This window comes from Rhipicephalus microplus, chromosome 9 (genome assembly GCF_043290135.1).
Source record: "Rhipicephalus microplus isolate Deutch F79 chromosome 9, USDA_Rmic, whole genome shotgun sequence".
NCBI classification, from domain to species: Eukaryota; Metazoa; Arthropoda; class Arachnida; order Ixodida; family Ixodidae; genus Rhipicephalus; species Rhipicephalus microplus.
In genome coordinates, this window is record NC_134708.1 from 25,113,493 (window position 1) to 25,136,091 (window position 22,599).

The 22,599-nt window shown below is 44.8% G+C and overlaps 1 protein-coding gene across 5 annotated transcripts in view; it reads left to right on the top strand.

The window, feature by feature from the left end:
* Window positions 1-22,599, top strand: part of LOC119164937 (CMP-sialic acid transporter) — an 81,669-nt gene that overhangs the window by 55,332 nt on the left and 3,738 nt on the right. For 4 of the 5 annotated variants that reach the window (XM_075873356.1, XM_075873358.1, XM_075873357.1 and 1 more), the window contains 3 exons: window positions 18,947-19,097; window positions 19,306-19,552; window positions 20,632-20,815. In XM_075873356.1, the coding sequence (XP_075729471.1) occupies window positions 18,947-19,097; window positions 19,306-19,552; window positions 20,632-20,815 (582 nt within the window). Of the gene's footprint in view, window positions 1-5,887; window positions 6,275-18,946; window positions 19,098-19,305; window positions 19,553-20,631; window positions 20,816-22,599 lie in introns of those variants that run through there. The other variant, XM_075873354.1, reaches the window with a different exon arrangement.

Sequence of the window (22,599 nt, forward strand, 5' to 3'; positions counted from 1 at the left end):
TTGGTGCCACTGACCTTGGTCCTTGTTTCTTTTCGCGTTATGCTACAAGCCTGTTCATAATGGTGTGATACCGTAGTCTATACTTTCTGAGAAAAATTTCCTATTTTATTAAAGTTTATCCACTGTCTTGCTGAGAAAAAAAAAGAATAAACAGTGTCCTGCCCTGAACCATTGCAGTATTTATTTATTCACTACACAGCGTTTAGTTAAGATCTGCTTGTGCATTACACAAACACTGCGGTTTTGTCCATGTGTGTGTGTGTGCGTGTGTGTGTGTGTGTGTCTGTCTGTCTGTCTTGTGTGTGTGTGTGTCTGTCTGTCTGTCTCTCTGTCTGTGCGTGTGCGTTGCTGTGTGTGTGAGAGAGAAAGATGAGTGAGTGAGGGTGTGAGAGAATCAATACACGTGTTACAGCTTTGGTTCTCGCGATACAACTAAGGAGGGTCGAGCCCCATTATGTTTAGCAGCACCCTGTTTTTTCTAGACATTAAGCCTGTCCTCTAGAAGTAGTCCTAATTGAAACATGTATTAGCATCCTTATCCTTGTTACGTACCATGCAGGATGCCTATGAATATCTAAGACGTATTTGTTCCTCGAGAAACGTTCAAGCAAATTCCAACTCCTTTCCCCCGTGTGTGTTTTAGCTGTGGCTTTATATTCAGCTGCCACGGTACTGCCCCTCTGTAGGTCTGCATCAGCTTATACCTCATGCTGTCTGGCACATGACTCGACAGTTGAACAAAAGAGCGATAACTCACCTAGCACGAGTGAACGGAGAAACCCTCCTTCTTCTTTGCACAAACTGCGTATACATAACCCTTTGGCTCCCATGGCCTATCAAGACACCACAGACCGTGACCTGCGTGGCGACGGGTGAAGGCACGGCCGACGGGTGAAGGCAAGGTCAAATGCGTGAACTGCACTGCAAACTGGTTTCTTGTATACGAAACGTAACAGCGGCTACGCGGCTACAATTGAAACACAATACGCCGTTTCACCCAGAAGTCAGAGTGCGTGCTGTAATCATGCGACGAAGAGCAAAAAATCAAGAAAAAGAAATGTTCGATTCCACCCGGAAGTGTATTTCATAAAATGCTTAGCTGTGCGGTTCGTTCACGATCTGAAAATAAAAGCCGGGTGGGAGAAAGACTCGACGAGTCCACTTATATCTACAGTACCTTTTGTTTTCTTTTTTTTTACTCTGCTTTTCTTTTAAGTGATTCGCATGCACGAGACGCTCGTTCTTTGGTTCGCAGTCGATGGCGAGCATACTCCTTTTTACAACGCGTTTGCACGTTCTTTCGAAGGATGCAATGCGAGTTGAAAGTTGAGAATTCAGAGCAACTGGTCAATAGCTGTGTGAAATCATAGATAGATAGATAGATAGATAGATAGATAGATAGATAGATAGATAGATAGATAGATAGATAGATAGATAGATAGATAGATAGATAGATAGATAGATAGATAGATAGATAGATAGATAGATAGATAGACAGACAGACAGACACACAGACAGACAGACACACAGACAGACACACATACAGATAGATATACAGACAGACACACATACAGATAGATATATAGATAGATAGATAGATAGATAGATAGATAGATAGATAGATAGATAGATAGATAGATAGATAGATAGATAGATAGATAGATAGATAGATAGATAGATAGATAGATAGATAGATAGATAGATAGATAGATAGATACGTTCAAAGTTGCCCAAGTTCGCTGAGAAATGTTTCGTATTAATACATCTTGAGCATGGTCAGAAAACACTGCAGATCGGTAGTCGCAGCTTCAGAGAAAATGCGTACGATATATTATAGCGCTGCACGCGGGCAGGAATTCACAATAAATTCTCAAAGTCAGCTGACGATCGCTTTCTCTTCTCTCGACAAATTACGCCACTGGCTGAAAAATCACCACGTCTCTGGCCAAGTATCAGCCGATGGTCAATTTGAGCATGGTGCGCTAGGCCGTTACTCGGGCAGCTGCGGGAGGCCGTGGCCTGTCCATTCGTGCGCGCGCGATCTCCCTGAAAAGCCACACATTAGAAGAAAGTGCTAGAGGTCCTCAGACGTGCATGGTCTATTTTCTTTCCCCGTGCCATGCCTCCCTGCTTAGCTTCTAATTTTTTCATTGGGACGAGAGAAGAGAGATTGCGACTATACACTACAACGCGCGACAAATCTCAGTAACTTCGCTCGTACTGAACGGATTCGAAAAAAAATTAATTGCCGACGTGAATTCGTGACGCAGTAGGCTCATTTAGTGAATACATTCCTGGCTACTTGAAAAAAAAGTCGCAGCTTTTCTGCAAAGGCGACGCAGTGAACGCGACGCAGCAACAAATTGGAAGGTCACGCGAACAATGGGAAGCACATCAAAACCTGCCCCGCGTTTCTCACGCACAAATGACACACAAAACGCACTCACAGGTACAGATGCACACGAATAAGCGTCTCAGTTGTTACTTCACTGTGTCTGAAAAGCGCGCCCTTTTCGCAAACGGAGACTGTGCAACGATTGCAGGTGACCATCGTGCGCCCGGTAACTACAACATTATCGTTCCGGTGAAAGCGCAAGGTTTACGATTGCCCCACGGCGAGATAAGCGAGCGCACGCGAGAGCGCCCCCCCCCCCTCCACGGGGCAAAGTACGTGTGGGAAATGGCAGCGCGCGCCACCGCGTCGTGACGATTTGGCGACGCGTGCTTAGTGCGCCATCTCGCTGGTAATGCTGAAAACGCGATCTTAGTTCCCCCGAGATTCACTTGCATTCATATTTGTAGCGCAAAACGGAAAACGCACGAAGACACAAAGAAATGACACATAAACAGGACGGGCGCTACACATCAACTGATTTTTATTGAAAAAGGCTACAAATATGAATGAAGAGAACGAAACCAACTAGCCCGCGTGGCCACCTTCGATATTTACATCGCAAACGGTAAGTGGTAGATATAAATAGCTTACTGTTTAAACGTTCAAAGAGGTGCTCCTTCGTGGCTGAGTGGCTAATGCCTTGCACGCACACGTCAGAGGTCGAAGGTTCGATTCCGCGCATCTAAGTCTTTTTCTGGATTATTTTTCTTTCTCGCGTTTTCATATATACAGACACGTATACATATACGGTGAATGACGCCGGCGGGAAAATGCGGCCTAGTGTCCATATGATTGCTATCGCAATAAACGTGTTGCAGGGTACCTCTAATGGAGAACCGTATACGCACGCCTGAGAAAACCGCGGCACGACATCTGTCAATGACACTAAGCATGCGGGCGTGCCGTTTGCTCCGTCTACAAAGCAAGCACAAGAAGAAAGCCCGTCTTTCAAACAGCTGCAACGCTTATACGATCGCACGACACTACCCGTACATCTAGGTATGTGCACTATATATCAACGCTGCCGTAATTTACGGTGCGTTTTCGCAGACTAACTCGCGTCACTCAGTTCTCAGGCGAACCTACAGCGAGTGTCGGTAGTAATCAGGTCGTAAGAGTAGGTGTCACGTAGATCACGTGACGTGATGACGTAACGGATCACCCTTCGGTTTGCTCCGTCGCCTCTTTTCAAATAAAGCGTATATATATATATATATATATATATATATATATATATATATATATATATATATATATATATATATATATATACTCATCCCCTGATAAAGGGAGGACCCCTCCCGAAACTGTTGGGAAATAAATATATTTATCCTTGTTGACAACGCTCTCCCGTTGTGCCATATCCCATACCTTCACAAAGACAAAGACTAACTGGCCAATTGAATTATTACTCTTATATATATATATATATATATATATATATATATATATATATATATATATATATATATATATATATATATATATATATATATATATATATATATATATATATATATATATATAGCTTTTAGCTACAACTCATATGTAGCATCTGCTCTTACGTACAAGAAATTCAGGCTACGCGTTAACGAAGACAGAAGTGGTCATTGTGTTCCCGATATTCGCTGTGATAGCTTATCGCACCGTGGTGATCGAGATAAGACGCTTATTTTAGTTACGCATGAAAATTTCGAATTTTGGCTATCGGGTAATATTTCTATGCCATTGAACTTATTTTCAGTAATAAATAAATAATTTCAGAAACAATATTTCTTCACTTTTCAGCTACATCACTGACCAACTCTCACTGACCACCCTTTTCGTGTTCATTTTCACTGACTACCACGATCACACGCATCTGAATTAGTGGAAATCTGTTGCTTAGATTGCTCAAAATTAATCTGAATTTGAAAGAGTTAAACAAGTCACCGGACGTACTATCGGCGTCAAATGAAACGTGAACAGCGGAGCTCGGCCCAAGCGTTAGCAAAGGCAGAGTGCGTTCCGTCCAGCCATTTACAGGTGCGCGCATTCGATTTGGCACCATTGCGCCATACCCCGTAATGCAATATTTTTCCGCTCTCGTTCTAGTTCGGATATTGGGATTATATGATCTGTTGTGGGCGTGGCGAAAGCTCTTGGCTGTTTCATTTCTTTTCTTATTTTTGCAGCTTTCGTTTCCAATATCAATACTAAAAGTAAAAAAAAAAAAACAGAGGCCAAAGTATCAGACTCTATCGACAAATTCCACCAAACTTACGTCACGAAAATGCGGTGGCGCTGTCGTGGTATACAGGCAAAAGATGCCCTGCCTACCGCAGTTCACACAAGTGGCTTTGAAAAGAGGAAAAAGGAAAAAAAAAGCGCTGTCCATGCACCATTGAAATCCCGGCAGAAACTGCGGTAGGCTGCTGTGCCAGGACGGGGTGGTTTAGGAGTCGCTGTCGTAGCTCATTGAACGCGTCTTCTTGCTCGCTTGTCTAGGCGAAAGGCGTGTCTTCTTTCGTCAGTCGAGTTAGTGGTTCCGCAATCTTCGAAAAATCTTTGATGAATCTTGCTGCATACCGCAGTTTCTGCTGGGTTTTCAATGTTGCATGTGGTGTTCTCAGTCAGGCAACGAAAAAAAAAAGACTGTATGCCGACGAGCTGCGTCGCGTCTCACAGCTTAGTTTTGTTTGTTGGCGCACATCGCAGCCCTCAGCGCTTATTGCTTTCACAACGCTCACGGTGTCTCACAACGTCGTTTTGTTGGCGCACATCGCTGCCCTAAACGCTTATAGCGGAAGTTACGTGCGGACGTCGCTATAAGTTTATTCATAATACCAACGTCGGCTTACCCGTGTTTACAAACATGGAATTGGTCTATAAGAAAATCGTGCAGTGCTGCCAGACCGGATGTGCGAAGCGGACACGTACGGGATGTGACTAGACTAAGCACGCTATACACACACCTCATTTAATGCTTAAGACACGCGTTCCACTTCTCGTGTTTCATGTGACGCCGAGTGCATGTACGCACAAAACAATGTTTTTGTACATACTTACAAATTCTTTAAAGGAAGTACTGTCATATCTCTCTGCAATCAGTTCGCGCATACCCGTGCATGAAAAGTTGCTTACACGGTTTGTATCTTGCTATTCTGGAGCGCTCTTTCTTTCCTATTTTTTCCCCTTGTTCTTGTGGCAAGATTGTTGTACCTTGATTTGTGCACTTCGACTTCGTTACTCCCACTTCTGCTTATACCCTCATCTATAGGCTAGCAGTAATGTGTAAATAAATAAATAAATAAATAAATAAATAAATAAATAAACACTCCTGTGACAAGATTGTTATACTTTGATTTGAGCACGTCGATATTGTTACTTCCACTCCTGCTTATACCCTCATCTAGAGGCTAGCAGTACTATGTAAACATATATATATATATATATATATATATATATATATATATATATATATATATACATACTCTGCGGCAGTCTCAGACCCTGCTCGCTGACGAATGTGAAAGTCCGGAAGCCAGCATCGGCCGTGCTCATCTGTCACGTCCGACTTGTTTACATTATTGCCCGAGCGAGTCGCCAGCCCTCGGCAGCTGTGGTTCCTTTGGCAGGGCGAGGAACAGTTGCAGGAGCTGGTTGCCTTTCAACGTAACGGTGTTCAAGAGTCATTGTTTTCAGAAGTGGACTGTACTTCTGAAGATCAACGTTTTTTCGTTGTCGTAATGGCGATGCCTGACGGTGACCAGTATGAAAAGTGTGCGTCCTGCGGCCTTTGAATTCAACTTCGCGTTATACTTGTCATTTTTCTTTCCCAACTTTGACTCCCCGTGAAGTATGAAGTACAACGCAGGAAAAGGGCAAAGCTGGCTTCAGGTATGCTTATTTACCCTTTTAATGCGTTTTTAAGTAGAGCATACATACAATATACACAGGCGTCGGCAGCGGTCGACTAGGCCACGGTCTTTGATATACAGAGCTGAGAATTTTTAGTACGAGAGCGTTTGCATGCGGTGCGCGTGGCCTTGAACGCTGTCCCGTTCTGTTCCCTTCCTTTGCTTTAGCACAATAGTACACTATAGTATGCACAACCTCGGTACGCCACACAGGGACGATGTCAACAAAATCAGCTCAAAAAAAAAGAAGAAAAGGAACCCTTGACCAATCAGGAAAATAGGGGAAAACGAAACTTGGCGTGTGCATGCCTGTTGGTGTGGTACATTTTTTCTTTCTATCTTTTTTTCTTTTCTTGAATCCTTTCCTGTTTCTTTCTCTTTCCTTCCTTCATTCTGTCTCCTTTTCTTTCTTTCGTTCAATCGCATTGCAAAATACTCTGTTCCGTACTGTTTCCCTCTCCCACGCCGGAAATCGGACCTTCATCTACGTCGGCCGCGCGTTCGTATGCAGGCGAAAATGATGTGCGACCACGTTAAATGACAAAAGACGTTTGTGGGAATGGACGCTTGATAAGAACTTTTCTTGCCTGAACTCACACGTTGCTACATTTGTAAGAGGTAATTCTAAATTGACTATTGATTTAATATATTTCCAGCTCCTCTTGAAGCATATCCTCGTGGAATATCTTAGATTATGCTACAAACAGCGACCACCTTCCCATTAGTTTTGATATCAAATTCCCGTGGTTTAGTTTGGCCGGGAAAGTTGGCTCATTTGTAAATTATGCCAAGTTACAAAAAGACTTAAAATCTACGTCAATTTTTCGCGAGGAAATGCAAGAAGACCTTAGGGCTATGACTCTATGTGCGGTATTGAAACAGTCATTAAAAAATTCAACGTTTACTATAAACTCGAACACAGCGGGACCTTTTAGTCCGTGGTGGAATGTAGAATGTGTCAGGAGTTACACAAAGCGAAAAGCGGCTTGTAAAAAGCTGTTAATTAACGAATGCCCCTAACATTGGTGTGAGTCTAAATTAATGGCCGCTCATTTCAAGCATATAGAGCGCAAAGCAAAAGAAGACTGTGATTTGAATATATATATATATATTGTAACGCGGAGAAATAAGACAAAGAGACAACGCCTTTGCTGCAGGCCGGCTGTTCTTTATCTGCTTCCTCCTCGTCGTCCTCCGTCTCTCCCAGGTATGCGCCGAGCACGATCGCCGCTTTGTCATCATTACACTCGGCCACGCTGCAGCTGGTCTACTCCTTGGGATTGCGCCGGAGGCACACTTGGAGCCACAGGATGGAGGTTGACGGTACTTCCTTCCACCGTGAGGCGCACTTCCCCGGAGAGCAGGTAGTCGGCCCCTAAAACCATGTCTGTGGGCAGGTCGTCGAAGACGGGCACCGAGGACAAAAACTTGCTGCCGGCCTCGGTGTTGAGTTGCAGGTTTAGGGCACCGACCGGTAGTACGTCGCCCCCGAGACCCCGCAGTGGTGGCTCAGTCCAAGGCTGGAGAGGTTCGGAGGCGTGGCGGCGAAGCAACGCCGTACGTTGAGCTCCGGTATCAACGAGAGCTGTCAGTTCTCCGATGCCGTCGACGCGGACCTTGAGGGTTGGAAGTGGGCGTGATTGATATTGCATCGCTTGAGGTTGGCTTTGTGGGCAGCTTTTATACCCATGCCCGATGCGGCCACACGTATAGCATCCGCGTCTCGGTGAAGCTGGCTCCTTTGGGCCAACTGCAGCCGCCCGGCGATGAGACGTGTCCTGCAACTCCATTGCCTGGCGTACGAAAGTGGAGATGTGGACTGGGTGGTTGTAGGCGGACAAGACGGCTGCGTGCGTCGAGTCATGGATCCCGTCGATGATGTACTGCCTGGCTGCGGAGGAGGTCCACTGTATATCGCAAGCTTGTAAAAGGTCCAGCTTGTCGTAGATGTAAGTCGCGACGTCCTCGGTTGCACCTTGCCGGCGTGACCGCATGGTCATGAAACGGTCGTCGTAAGCGCTCGGAAGCGGCGCAAACGCGGACATCAGGGCCGCGCTCCATGTTTGCCATGTAGCGTATGTACTGCCTTGGAAACGATGCCACGCTTGGGCAGATCCTCGCAAACGTCCTTCAGCGACCGACTTCTTAATCGTGTCGTTCCACGAGTATTTAAGGGCAACCGAGTTTATCACGCTTACCCAGTTGGTAGGGTCATCCTTGAATCCATGAAAATATGGAATTTCGTTCTCGTTGAACGATCCAAAAGAGGCGCAGCCAAACCCGGATGTCTTGAGCTCTTGGGCGAACAGAGAGAAGCCTCGAGAAATGGCCTCGCTGCAGTCATGATGCGGTGCCGCCGTGGAGGCTTGGACGCCGTCCGTGATCGGTGGGGAGTTCGAGAGCACTCGTCCACTTCGAAGTGTAGTGGACGCAGGGATATCGGGGTCAGTAGTTCGCGACTGCGCCATTGTAACGCGGAGAAATAAGACAAAGAGACAACGCCTTTGCTGCAGGCCGGCTGTTCTTTATCTGCTTCCTCCTCGTCGTCCTCCGTCTCTCCCAGGTATGCGCCGAGCACGATCGCCGCTTTGTCATCATTACAATATATATATATATATATATATATATATATATATATATATATATATATATATATATATATATATATATATATATATATATATATATATATATATATATATATATAATCTGTCTAAGTCTAAAAATAAGACAGCGCTTTTCAGGTTTTTGCGTGCGAGAAAAATTATTCCACATTCAGAAACCATTCATTCTGTCAATATGTCTACTCGCGAACTCTCTGATTTCTTGGAAAATATTGCCAAGGGCTTGCAAACCAGGTTTACGTCAATTACACCAAAGCCCATGGTGAAATTTAAGGTTGATGATGATTTCCAGGAGGTATCTTTAGCTGTACTGGCGGATGTGATAAAGAGCCTACCGCCCGCGGCTCCTGGACCTGATGGGGTTACCTCTGCAATGATAAAAGTGCTATACGAAATATCCCCACACGAAATCCGTAATATAGTTAATTATTCACTGAAAAATTCGTGGATTCCGGCAGATTGGAAGATTTCCGAATAAATCCCGATACTAAAGAAACAGGGAATGGAGTTTACTCTGGGTAACATAAGGCCTATTTCATTGACGTCTAAGCTGGTCAAACTTGTAGAGAGAGTCTTGAATGCCCGTATAATAAACTATGTCAATGAACATTCAATATGAAACTGCAGACAAATAGGGTTTAGATCGGGATACTCCATTTGGTGTGCACATGTGGATTTGGAAAGTCGCATACAGCTGGCTCGGCATCGGCGCGAATACTGTGCAAAAGTCACTCTAAACTGAGCTAAAGCGTACGATAAAGTGGAGTATCCTATCCTAATCCAGCAGATGCAAGACTATCGCTTTGCAAAATATACAACATCATGGATTACAGAGTTTGTGAAAGACAGGGAATTTTATTGCTTCTTGGGTGGATGCTCTTCTAAAGGGTATAAGCAGACACGAGGTGTACCACAGGGCTCGGTATCCTCTGTTTTATTCAATTTATTACTAAGTTTCATTCCAACTCATCAGGATATTCAAATTTACGTGTATGCAGATGATATTGCTTTCTTTGCAACGAACAGTGGTCTGCACTCATTGTATCAGGCATTACAGAATTACATGAACATCCTAGAAGCATGGCTTGACAATATCCATATGTCATTGAACGTCAAAAAAGTGCGCTTCTGCCGTTCTCTTTTAAGGATCGTGTCAACAATTATCTGATGTATCGTAACGAGCTCATACCTTAAGTCAATTTCCTGAAATACCTAGGCATCGTATATAATAGGACGCTAAATTGGAAAAGCCATATAGACGAGGTTGGCTGTAAAGCACCGCGTGCCTTGGGGTGGTTACGAAAATTTGGAAACAGAAAAACAGGATTGCGAAGTTCATTGATAAAGATTTCATTGATAAAAATATATATATATATATATATATATATATATATATATATATATATATATATATATATATATATATATATATATATATATATAGATATATATATATAAGGTAAAGAAGTGTATACCTAAGGGCTCGTTTTTCCGTGTTTTTAACACAATAATAATGAGATATAACAGACAGTAATGCCAAGGAATGTACAGGAAAAGTTATTAACATTAATGGAATGTAAATAAGAAGAAAGAAAAGTGGATGAAAAAATTACCAACTGTAAGCAGGAAAAGCACACACACACACCTGCTTACAGTTGGTAATTTTTTCATCCACTTTTCTTTCTTCTTATTTACATTCCATTAATGTTAATAACTTCCCCTGTACATTCCTTGGCATTACTGTCTGTTATATCTCATTATATATATATATATATATATATATATATATATATATATATATATATATATATATATATATATATATATGTGTGTGTGCGTGTGCGTGTGCGTGTGCGTGTGCGTGTGCGTGTGCGTGTGTGTGTGTGTGTGTGTGTGTGTGTGTGTGTGTGTGTGTGTGTGTGTGTGTGTGTGTGTGTGTGTGTGTGTGTGTGTGCGCGCTTTTCCGAACCGTTTGCCGTGGAATCGCTTGCCTGCACGCCTGCCCTTCTCCTGTGAAAGACAGTAGCGTACCTGGTTTCCGCTCTAACCCAAAAATACCCTTTTTCAGGTCATATAAGCACTGCACATATTATTATATAAAGGCTCTTCGTTAATGTCAATACTACAATGTTTGGCTGAGCAACTATGTCAGAATACCGAACGAACTTTACCAGGACGTTAAATTTTCCGGAATGAAAATAGTGACGTGATTGTTGGTCTGTATCATATAATAATTGAGCACAGACGAACACAGCGAGTATGGGATGTTATAAATTTATTAAACATCAAACGGAAAGATTTAGTACTCTGAATTGTTAACCACTTTTTTTAACACAAAAAAGTAGAGTACCTAGAACTCCAAATCGTTACCCCCTTTTTCTAAACACCGAAAAAGTTGAGTACCAAGTACTCAAAGTCGTTAAACATTTTTTTCTAAACAACGGTTACGTCCTGTCATCTTAAGGTGTCACGTGACGGCGTACTGCTCTCCCATAGTTGAGTACCAAGTACTCAAAACCGTTAACCAAATTTTTTCTTAACACACAATTTTAAACTCGCTGGGCGTAGCCTCCTTGGTTTTAGCTTTTCACCCACGGGACGGCTTTATGCCCTCCCACAGTAGGGTACGAAGTACTCTGAATCGTTACTCCCCTTTTTTAAACACAATTTTTGTGTGGCTGTGCTTGCGCGAACCATCGAATGTACATGTTCTTTCCACGTCATCTCATATCCGCGCTCATGTAAATTAAGTCTGTTTTGTCATCAACATTATTGCATGTCTAAGAAGAAAATGTTTTGTCGAAATGGTATTGACGTCTGTGACAATAAATTTTTGTACACAGTTCGGTTATGCTGACACCGCTGCAGCGACCTTCTTGCTGTGAGGACGGCTCTATGCTCTCCCATAGTAGAGTATCTAGTACTCTAAATCGTTAACCACTCTTTCAAAACACACGGTCTGCCATAGTAGAGCACCAAGTACTCGAAATTGTTACCAACTTTTTTCTAAACACACATATGGTTGTCCTCCGCTTTCGCTTGCGAGACGTCTTAGTCGATTGCGTAAGGAACCCCGCGAGTTCTTTGTCGCTTACGTCGGCCAGCCATCTTTGCAGTTCAGGTCTAAATAGCCACAGCGCGTGTGCCTAGCCGTTTTGTAATGCTCTCGAAAGCGCTGTGTATTTTATAGTTTTTCTTTTTTGCTCGTGTCCTTACACTGGAGCGTACGGCGCCCTTTGTGTGTCATCATCTTTATGAGCATGCATTCTCGAGAATAATACCTCGCCGTGACTGCCTTAGAAATGGGTATGAGAAGAAAGATGTTGAATTCGCGTAAGACGTTTCATGTTTACAAAGTTTTGACTAAATGCTCTTGCACACTATTGTACATAATGCATCTTTTTTTTTGGTATGCGTGTTTTCTTTTACAATATATTGATATTGATTACTATACATAACCATCTTTATCATTTTGAATACAGTTCCTAGTGCCTTATAGTGGGTTTGTTTATTCGAAAACGAGTGCAACTATCATCAACATAATCTTTGAGTCGCACGTTCTGAGAAATAAACCGGTGGGCCATGCTTAGCTCCAGTGCTTCATTATCTGCAAGGACACGCAGTTCAATTGTGCGCGAACTTTTCATGGAAGGTCAGGATAAGGTAAGCTGCTTATTTTGATAGAGCGCACGCGTCGGCATGGCAGCATTGCGAAATTTGGCACTGCGGCGCTGGTTACACAAATGCAGGCGAGTTGGGGAAAACAGCTTCTTAGTATACGCTAGAATGCGCGGCTGACGCAGACCTGATGAGACTGCGATGGTTTGCTGCAGCTCTAGCTGTCGGAAGCTGGCTCAAGTTGAGACAAATACGCCATGGTATAAGTCGCCTCTGATTGGCTGGGTTGCTACGGAGGGTGCTTAGAAACAAAAATATGGGCCGGAAGCCATCGCAACTCAATCGCAACGCCTCGACAGAAAATGTCTTGCCAACATCTGCATGTAGCACTTTACTAGTCTGACAGTGTTTGTTGCGCCAACATAGGTACTAGGCAAATTAAAAGAACTCTATCCCCGACGAAAATCATATATCCGGATGAGTTTTGATAACGCGATGCCTTAAAAAATTTCATAAGGTTTTTATGTTCCTTAAAGAAATCGGGAACTCCGTTACGCCGGTTGAGGAGTATATGCTAGTAAAAGTTAGCTACAATAAACTTGTAGGCAGTTTGTAGGAACACAGCGCAAAAGAAGACGGGTACAAGGAAGGACGATGCACCAACAAAGTTCACTCACGACGCTTTATTCATTGGACGAGAATGATATGCTGCTGCCATGCGCTCCGTCTGAAAAAAAAATGAATAAGTTAAGCAGCGAAGCTTCTTTTAGTCCAACCTCGTCCCGCGTCAGGCGTAACTGGTAGTATCTCCCGAACAGTATAATAGATGGCGCTGTCTCATAGAAGAACATACAAACTGCAGTTGAGTGAGTATGTTCTAGATGGCACTGTAACGCTACTCTGCGATTGGCTGCTGTGCGGACTGTGCCTGTGTGCGCGGGAAACGAGTTCCTCTCTCACTCGCCTGGGTCGCCGTACGTGTCGGATCATTGGTGGGGCATGGACGAAGCGAAGCGGCAGGCGCGCAGAACCGTGGCGACTCGTGCTCGTCCCCAGACAGGCAGACAGACAGAAAAAACAGACAGGCAGGCAGGCATACGGACGGACGGACGGGCGAACGCTTCGCTCCACTCATCATCATTCACTCTCTGGATATGATGTGAATTTTTACTTAGTTTTCTACTACACACTGTGTGTGTCGTTCAGTTCTGTTCGAACGCGACATTTCAAGAGATGAAAGCGATGGAGTACTAACGCACGTGCAGTCGAATGGCTTTGAATCATGTTTTCACGGTCTAAGACCTCTTGGGCATCGATTTTCATGATTGTGGTTTTTGTCATTTCACAAAAACGAGGTGTTAATTGGCTAAGCATAATTGACAATTGACACGCGTAATCGCGAAGCAGACTTCACCAGAAAGTTTGATAGCACATGCGTCGGTACTCCTTCAATAGCACTTTCATCTCGTGAAATATATTGCATTTCTTTTGTTCATGAATATGTTTCATGCCGAGGCGCACAAAGACTAAAATGACGTATTTCCGTCACGGATATGACGTTGATAGAGTGGACAGCAACAAACCAGAAAGAAAAAAAAAGAAACTTTCAAACATGTTTCAGACAAATGTTCCCCCGTCCGGATTCGAACATCTGACTCCTCGGCCGCGACGGCGTGCGCCCGACGCTCTCTCGACTAAGCCATCGAAGCAGGTGAAACAGCCCTAACAAGCGCGCCCTCTATCTCTCGCACATCTCTTGCTCGGTGCTCTCTGCCAGCGGGGTAAGGTGGTGCCGCCGTCTGTGGTCGATAAAGAGAAGTAACGCACGACACTTACTAGTACCGATAGATTGTTCGTCACCGACGCAGCTGAGGCATGGCGTTCGAGATTGCGCACCGCGGTGCAATATCGAAAAACCCTCCGCCACAAAATCCACCGGGCGTCCGGTACCGAGCTTCCACATGTTTAAACGGCGTTTCACCGCCGACTACTTCGAGTGTGATAGCTCCGACTAGTAAAACCGCCGCAGTGACGCGGAAAGGCAATGACGTTAACGCGAACAAATGTGGTGCCTTGGAGCGGCGAAATGAGGGCCAAAGGAACGTCGAACGCCTGTGCTCGTTCGCTGCTCGAACTACGAACCTCTGCCTCCCTGATCAACTACTGGCTGGTCACAAATACTCCCTGATCAACTACTAGCTCATACCCACACTTCTGCCTCCCATGCCGCTGAAGCGTATAGTGTACTACTGTACGCACGACCAAGGACGTAGATACACCTCATCGCTAAGGAGCGCACGTCATGCCGTTCCTCTCCTCATCAACAAAGCTTTCAAGAGGCTCAGAGTACCAAAGCTTACGGGCTTGTTGATGTCATCTTTATGAGCCCGTGGGGCGTCACGTGCTACGTGACCCCACACAGGGTCATAAAGAGCGTACCACACTCGCCGCCATGGCTACAGATGGCGCTTAGTGACACTCCCATGTTTACATTCACATATATACCCAATAAAGTGGCTGGGGGGATAGCCGCCGTGGTAGCTCAGTGGTAGAGCATCGAACGCGTTATTCGAAGGTCGCAGGTTCGTTTCCTGCCCACGGCAAGTTATCTTTTCACCCACTTTTCTTTCTTCTCATTTACCTTACAATTCAATCTAATAATAACCTCCCCTATACTTTCCTTGGCATTATTGTCTGTTATATTTCGTTATTATTGTGTCAAAACACCGGAAAAACGAGCCCTTAAGTATACACCTCTTTCCCTTATATTATATTATATTATATATATATATATATATATATATATATATATATATATATATATATATATATATATATATCATCTGCAAATTGCAACATATCTGCCAACTCAGCATCATTCACTCCGTGAATATGCTGTGATATTTTTTTTACTTTCGTGTTACACGATTCTTATGGCGGCGTGATCCGTCAATCTTTATATGGTTAAGCAGGCTCTAAATATAACTAAGTGGAGTGGTGATTGTACTAAGTACAACATAAATAAAAAGGATTATTCATGTTATTCTTAATTGTGTCGCATGTCAGTGGTATAAGTATATTAGTTCTCTAGTTTCTACATTATACTTAATATTTCTGCGCCTGAAAAATACTCTTTATCACACTTTAGTCTACTCGAAGATTGCCTATTGCTGACTACAGTATGGGGTACTACCACTCGACGTAGCCATAGTAGACTAACGGTACTACAAAAACAAGTGCTACGCATTTTTGAAAATTATATAGGAAATTTACGCACCCGGAAATTATTTATATGACGTGTCATGCTCATGGCTGATAAAGTTTACCTTTATAAACTAAAGCAGCATATTCACATGACAGGCATGTATAGAGATATTGACATGGTAGCTGGACCTCAGTCCGTGTTTAGGCAGCAGACAAAGAGGCTGCCGAACATAAGGACAAAATACAGGAAGCAATTAATTATTATCCTATCAAGCTATAGAAGTTCTGAACAAACAGCAAGACATGATAATTTGGAGAGATAGGCTTAGTGAGATCAAAATAATGTATAAAAACATTTCTCGCCTCGACAGCATGTGTTTTGTAGGGTGATGTGATATTTCATTTTCTTATGCTACTAGTATTTCCCCTTTCTGTTGTTTATGTACGTCCGTTGTACTGACGCATTGATCTTCGAAACATATCTGTAACGCTATACAAAGCCCTGTTTATAGTTTGCCTAACACGTGCGGCGAAAGTGAACGCAACTGTCACTGAGTATCAGAGGCCATTCCATTCGTCGTGCGACAAGCGTGCGTTTCCTGGGCGTTACCATCAATGACAAGTTACTATGGCGACGAGCGGTTGATGGTATTGTGGCCACATCCGCGCAGAGACTCAACGCTCTTCGTCGCATGGCAGGTGTACGCTGAGGGAACGATCGTCGATGCTTAAGCTGAATTCTGTGCTCATAACAAGCCGCATTCTTTACCAGCTGCGACTGATATCGCCATCACCGGGCAAGTCTGAATGCTTTGAGGCAGTGCACAGAAAGGGTCTTCGATTGGCGATGGGAGTCCCTCAGGCGACGTGAAACAAGAAGATCAGCGATGAAGCCGAGTCTCTACCACTCCGCCTCATGGCGTCTCAGGCTTTGTTGACGCAGCTATCAAGACTGGGAGAGTCCTTTACTAAGATGGCCCTTCTTCTGCGGCTATAAAGAGCAAGACCTGGCTAACATTTTCACGGTGCGCTGAGCACATTTCGACTTTTAGGCTTGAAATCGCCTCATTGGGGCCCTATAGACCCACCATAGTCCTTTGTGGACACTGCATGTAACTTCAGGGTCCCTAAACTGCCGACGAAACGAACTGTTTTAGCTGATCAAGCAAAGTTTCTGGTGTTGGACCATTTGAGCACCGTGTGCCGTGGTCGCCTACAAGTTTACACTGATGAATTGGTGTGCACACAGACGGATTGCTGCGCAGTGGTTTTCTGCATACCCTCGTTGGGCGTCGTATGCTCGGGCCACCTGGATTGTGTTGTGTCATCCACAACCGAAGAAAGCGCAGCAATTTCCGCGGCTATGCAAAAATTGCAAACGCTTTCTGCATAAGGTGTGGTAGTGCTGATTGATTCACAGTCGGCGTTACAGCGACTGCATCGAGGGATACCTCAAGAAAAATTCACGAGGCAATCTCTGGCACTCATTAAACACCTCATCAGCAAGAGCTTCAATGCAAAATAGCAGTGAATCCCATCCTACGTTGGAATTGAATGCAATGAAAAAGCTGATGCTCTTGCACGCGAAGTGCAAACTTGCGTTCCAAAAATAGGAGCTCCCAAAACTTGTCAGAACAACAAGAATGTTATACGCAATCACTTCAGGGCGATCCAAAAGTTTCCGCGTCGGTCATGCGTAATCCACGGATTTCCAGAGAACAAGCGACGCTGCTTTATCGGATAAGAACTGACTCTGCATACACGCCAGCTTGGTCATTCAAGACTGGGCAAGGCGCTTCCTCGTTTTGTGCCCTTTGTGGTGACATCGGTGGCATCGAACATTTAATTTGGCTGTGCCCGCAGTTTGAAAGTTAAAGAACAGAGATGCTACGCAGCTTGCAGAAAGGTCACGCATGGGGCATTGGAAGATGTTATTTTTCCTGAAGGACCCACGACGACGAAAAAGACAACGTATCGTGATGACTTTCCTGCGAGACACTGGGCTGAGTGACATTTGGTGACTTACCCCTTTATTATTGCGATAGCAGTTATATGGACACTCTCGGCTGGATTTTGCCGCCGGCGTCGATGTCATGCACAATATTTGTATACGTATCTATCTATCTATCTATCTATCTATCTATCTATCTATATATATATATATATATATATATATATATATATATATATATATGAAAACGCAAGAAAGAAAAAAATCCAGAAAAAAACACTCCGGCGCACAGAATCGAACGTGGGACCTTTGCATCGTGAAAGCGAGGCGTTAACCACTGAGCCACCCCGGAGCTTTGTTTCTTTCTTTATTGATTGAGCCACCCCGGAGCACGTCCGTCACCGTGTCACCGTTCAAACGGCAAGTTACTTACATCTACAACTTACCGCTGCTCACTGCACGAGCATCTCGGGGGGGGGGGGGGGTCGTGTTTTTTAGCATTACCAGCAAGATGGCGCAATGAGCGCGCGTAGCGACATCGCGCGGTGGCGCCCGCTCTAATCTCCTACGCGTCCTTTGCCCGACTTAAAGAGGGGTAGCGATGCTCCCTCACGCGCCCTTATATTGCGGCTGCGAGGAGGGGAAGGTCGTACGCCTTGGCTGGCCTCGCGCTTGATTCTGCTGTAGTTACCGGGTGCACAAAGGTCACTGCAATCATTGCAGTCTCCGTTTGCGAAAAGCGCGCGCTTTTCAGATCCATGGCCAAGTAACAAATGAGACGATTATAATCGCGTGCATCCGTCCCTGTAAGTACGTTTTGTGCGTCATTTGTGCGTGAGAAACGTGGGGCATGGTTCGATCTGCTTTTCATTCTGCGCGTGACCTTTCAATTTGTTGCTATCGCGTTCATTGCTTCGCCTTTCCGGCAAAGCTGTGACTTTTTAAGAGATGCTCAGGCGGAACAATTGCTGGCCTTTTAGGCCAGGCTAACCCCGCCTTTGCAACAACCGCTCGCTGATCGGGGCCCCATCCACGGATTTCTCTAACAGTGTCGCAATCCTTACCATTCTCATTATCTCTTTTATTACCTTATACCTTTCATTGTCAACCGGTGCACACTGAGGTGCCGCACTTTGATGCAGACAGTGGCGGGGTTCACTTTTCTCTTCATTTCCTCTTTTGAAACCACTACCCCTCCTCCAATTCCGCTACTTTGCTACTGCAGCAGTTCTCTGATAAAAACTCTCACTCGCAGCCGCCGCAGGGCGAGACCGGCTCGCCGAAGTCGTCCCTGGAGCGCCGCGAGCAGACGCCCCTGCCCGTCGTGCTGTTGCTGTTTGCGGCTTCGACGTTCACTGATGTCAGCAAGATGGTGTGCAGCTACTCGCTGCGCTATCATAACCACGGTAAGTCCTTCACGGCAGAGTAATTCAATATCGAGGTCTGGTGAAATGAATCTCCTAAATTAAAGACTTATCCTACTTGGCTCCTTTTGGGACCCATACACAGCAACTATGAATTTGCTCATAGTCGGCTAAAAGTTAAATTCAGAGAGTACCTGTCAGTACGACCGAAGCGCGGCAGCTAATCGCCTCTTGTCTACTTGTTCCGCAGGTTCGTACCCGATGAACCAGTCGCTGATGGTGGCGCTGACCGAGGCACTCAAGTGCGTTCTCGTGACCGTCATGCACGTGGTCACGAGCGGATCTCTGCGCATGCGCCCTTCGTACAAGTTCCTGCTGCCCTCGGTCATCTACATGCTCACGAACAACATATTCTTCTACGCGCTGCACTACGTCACGCCCGCCGTCTGGCTCGTGTTCGTCCAGTGCAGGATCTTCCTCACGCTGTTCGTCTACAAGTGAGCCTGCATGCGATGTTTTATAGACTTGCATTTTTTTTATCTGGAAGGTAAGAAGAAATCACGTCGTTAGATCATAGAAATATCTTTAAATGGGAGGTTGGAACAACCGAAATTAGCTTCGCTACATTGGATAAAAAAAAAACCACATGGTTCCTAATGAATTTGCCGAAGATCACTCCATGGGGAAAGTTATCTTTTACTTCTCAGTCGATCGCGTTGATCCCCCTCGAACTCTTTCTGCATTCAACGTACTGCCTCCGAGAACGGGGGCATCGGACGCTTGCTTCACCTCACGTGGTTTTGCAAGGCCTCCAGTATCGGTTCACTTGTGATCGATAATAATTGTTGGGGCATGATGTCCCAAACTATAGGTTATTAAACCCCGTGGTGTAGGGATCAAGAAATTTCAACCACCTGCTTTTTCTTTAACGTGCGCATAAACCATTTTCGCCTCCGTCTACAGTGTAGAGCCGTCGCGATCCGCATTCGAACCTGCGACCTTCGGGTCGAGCACAGCAAGCACTTATAGACCACCGTGGCGCGTCTCACCTCGGACCAATCGACGTTATCCAGTAATGACGTCATGTCACGTCACATTATAAAACGTCATGATGTCGCCAAGAGTACACGACAAATTTCAACATGGCGTCATAAATTTTTAATGACTTTAAACGTCACGATGACGCCATGTGCCGAAGGCTTGGCACGAGTTTCTGCAGCAATTGGCATGGACACCCACGCCAACTTTTCGGGTCTGATGAGGCATTTAAAGCTTTCTCATTGACAGCTCTGGGCAAAATTTTTTTCCGGCACAAACACGCGAATCATGGGTGAATACTGTAGCACAGCAAAATGATGTGAATCTTTCTAAACCACATATCTTAGGCTGCCAACATTCCTAAATTGCCGGGGCTGACAATTTAGCTTCTTAAGAGGCAGCCTATATGAAGTGCTGCCGTTTCATCCATGAAGCATTAGGCATAACCCTGATAGTGCTGTCGCAATGGCCGTAGTAACATACCTTTGCAATGAGCCATGCATTGCGTGCTCAGTCTCCTCTCCCGTGTCGCTTGCAGGTACCCGTTCGGAAGGCACGTCACCCGAGCGCAGTGGACCGCTGGTGCGCTCATTGCGGCTGCCGTGGTGGGAAGCCAGGCAGACGTGCTGGCCGGCCATGCACACTCCTCGTCAGTAGTAACAGCACTGGCTCTGGCCCTGCTATGCGGGACTCTCTCCACTATGGTGGCCGTCTACACGGAGGTACGGCTGAACCTCACAATACAATATACAAAACATTGGGGAAGCTACACGCTATAGCGATGCGAAGACCCGAGGAAACAGCGGAGCTGGTGGCCTTCTCTCCCGCTGACCCTCACTTCCTTTTTTGCACTATTTTACGAAGGGGTCCAAGTGCCGCCATGTTGAGCCGTTGACCTTTGTGTTGTGAAGCTCCAGCAACTAAACGGGCAGTATTACGATGGACGCATACGCGTGAAAACGGTTGAGTTGATGCGTACAATGTTTCATGGCCTCATCAACTCACATTGCAACATACGAAGCCAAGAAAACACCGACTTAACAGCTCAAGATGGTGGCACCCATATGTATTACGTAAAACTGCCCGTACTATGGTATCCATAGCTATGCTATGTTTTACCCTTTCGCATTTTCCTTTCCGTATTCCTCAACCTCACTCACATTTCGCAAACCATTGCTATACTACACCATGCACGACTATGAATATTCAATGCTTTCACCTCTCCCCTCCTCCTTTCTGTCCTCCTTACTATCAATTCCATTCCTCACCCCTTGCTATAACATACCATACTTGGTTGTGCTTAGCCTCACCCCTCATAGGCATGGCTATGCTATGCTAGGAGCTTCTTGGCACATACTTTAGTGCATGTCCACCCAGTTTTGTGCAGACGATCTAGTTTTCCAGAGCTTAAGTACCAATGCCACTAAGAGAAGCTTTATACGGCTTCCAGTGTACGTGGCATACCCATAAAAATTGGGTTAAAGAAGTTTCAATGCACCTAAGGCCACACTGTCATTCGGTTGTTCAGGAACATGCAGTTATAGCGTAAAATTTTCATGAGTGTTACATGGTGATATACGATATTATACAATATATTATACAATTAAATGTGTTGTACAACTTCATATATAATCTTGATACAGTTATTCATTCATAAAATACTGGTAGAGCAATTGATCGAGTATTACTGTGGAAATAAAGAATGGTCACGTCACTAGTGCAGTAAATCGCACGCACTTATAGTTAATATGCTGACCTCAAGGTCGTGGGTTTGATCCCGGTGGCATTTAGAAGGAGGCGAAATAATAGAGGTCCATGTATCGTGCGATGTCGATGCGCATTAAAGCACACCAGATGGTCGAAAATTTCGGAGCCCTTCACTGCAGCGTCTCTCGTATTTATATCATGGCTCTTGGACGAAAAACCTCAGATATATTTTTTATAATTAATAATACATATCACAGACTCATTTTCCTGTTTAATGCTACTTTGTTAAACGAGATTATATGGTGTATTGACATTGCTTAGCTGACCCTTAAGACTAACAATTTTACCTTATGGGATCATTTAATCCGAGACACCATGATATATGCCACGTTCCATTTCCCAAGTTTTTGTTATCGTCCCAAAACACCACACGATTCTCAGCGCAAGCCGCGCCTGCAGGTTTCGAGAAGGTTCCGGACTGTAGTAGATCATTTCGATAAGATCACGCCCACTGTACGAACGGTACAGATTGTTCTGGAACCTACGCCACCGCCAGCGATAACGCTAGAACATTCGACGGCAAGGGTATCAATGCCGACGCGCTTCGCCGCTTGTCAGTTGTTGATCGAAGGCCGACGCTCCGTTCGCCGCTATCAGTCCGAGACTGCTATCTGTGCGAGACTGCTGATGTAATTGGACTTTCCGTTTACCGGGCACAGGTTCGCCCAAATAAACAGTTAAATCCCAACACGAAGTCTCCTGTCTTCGGCCACGTCACGACCCCGTGACAATATATGCG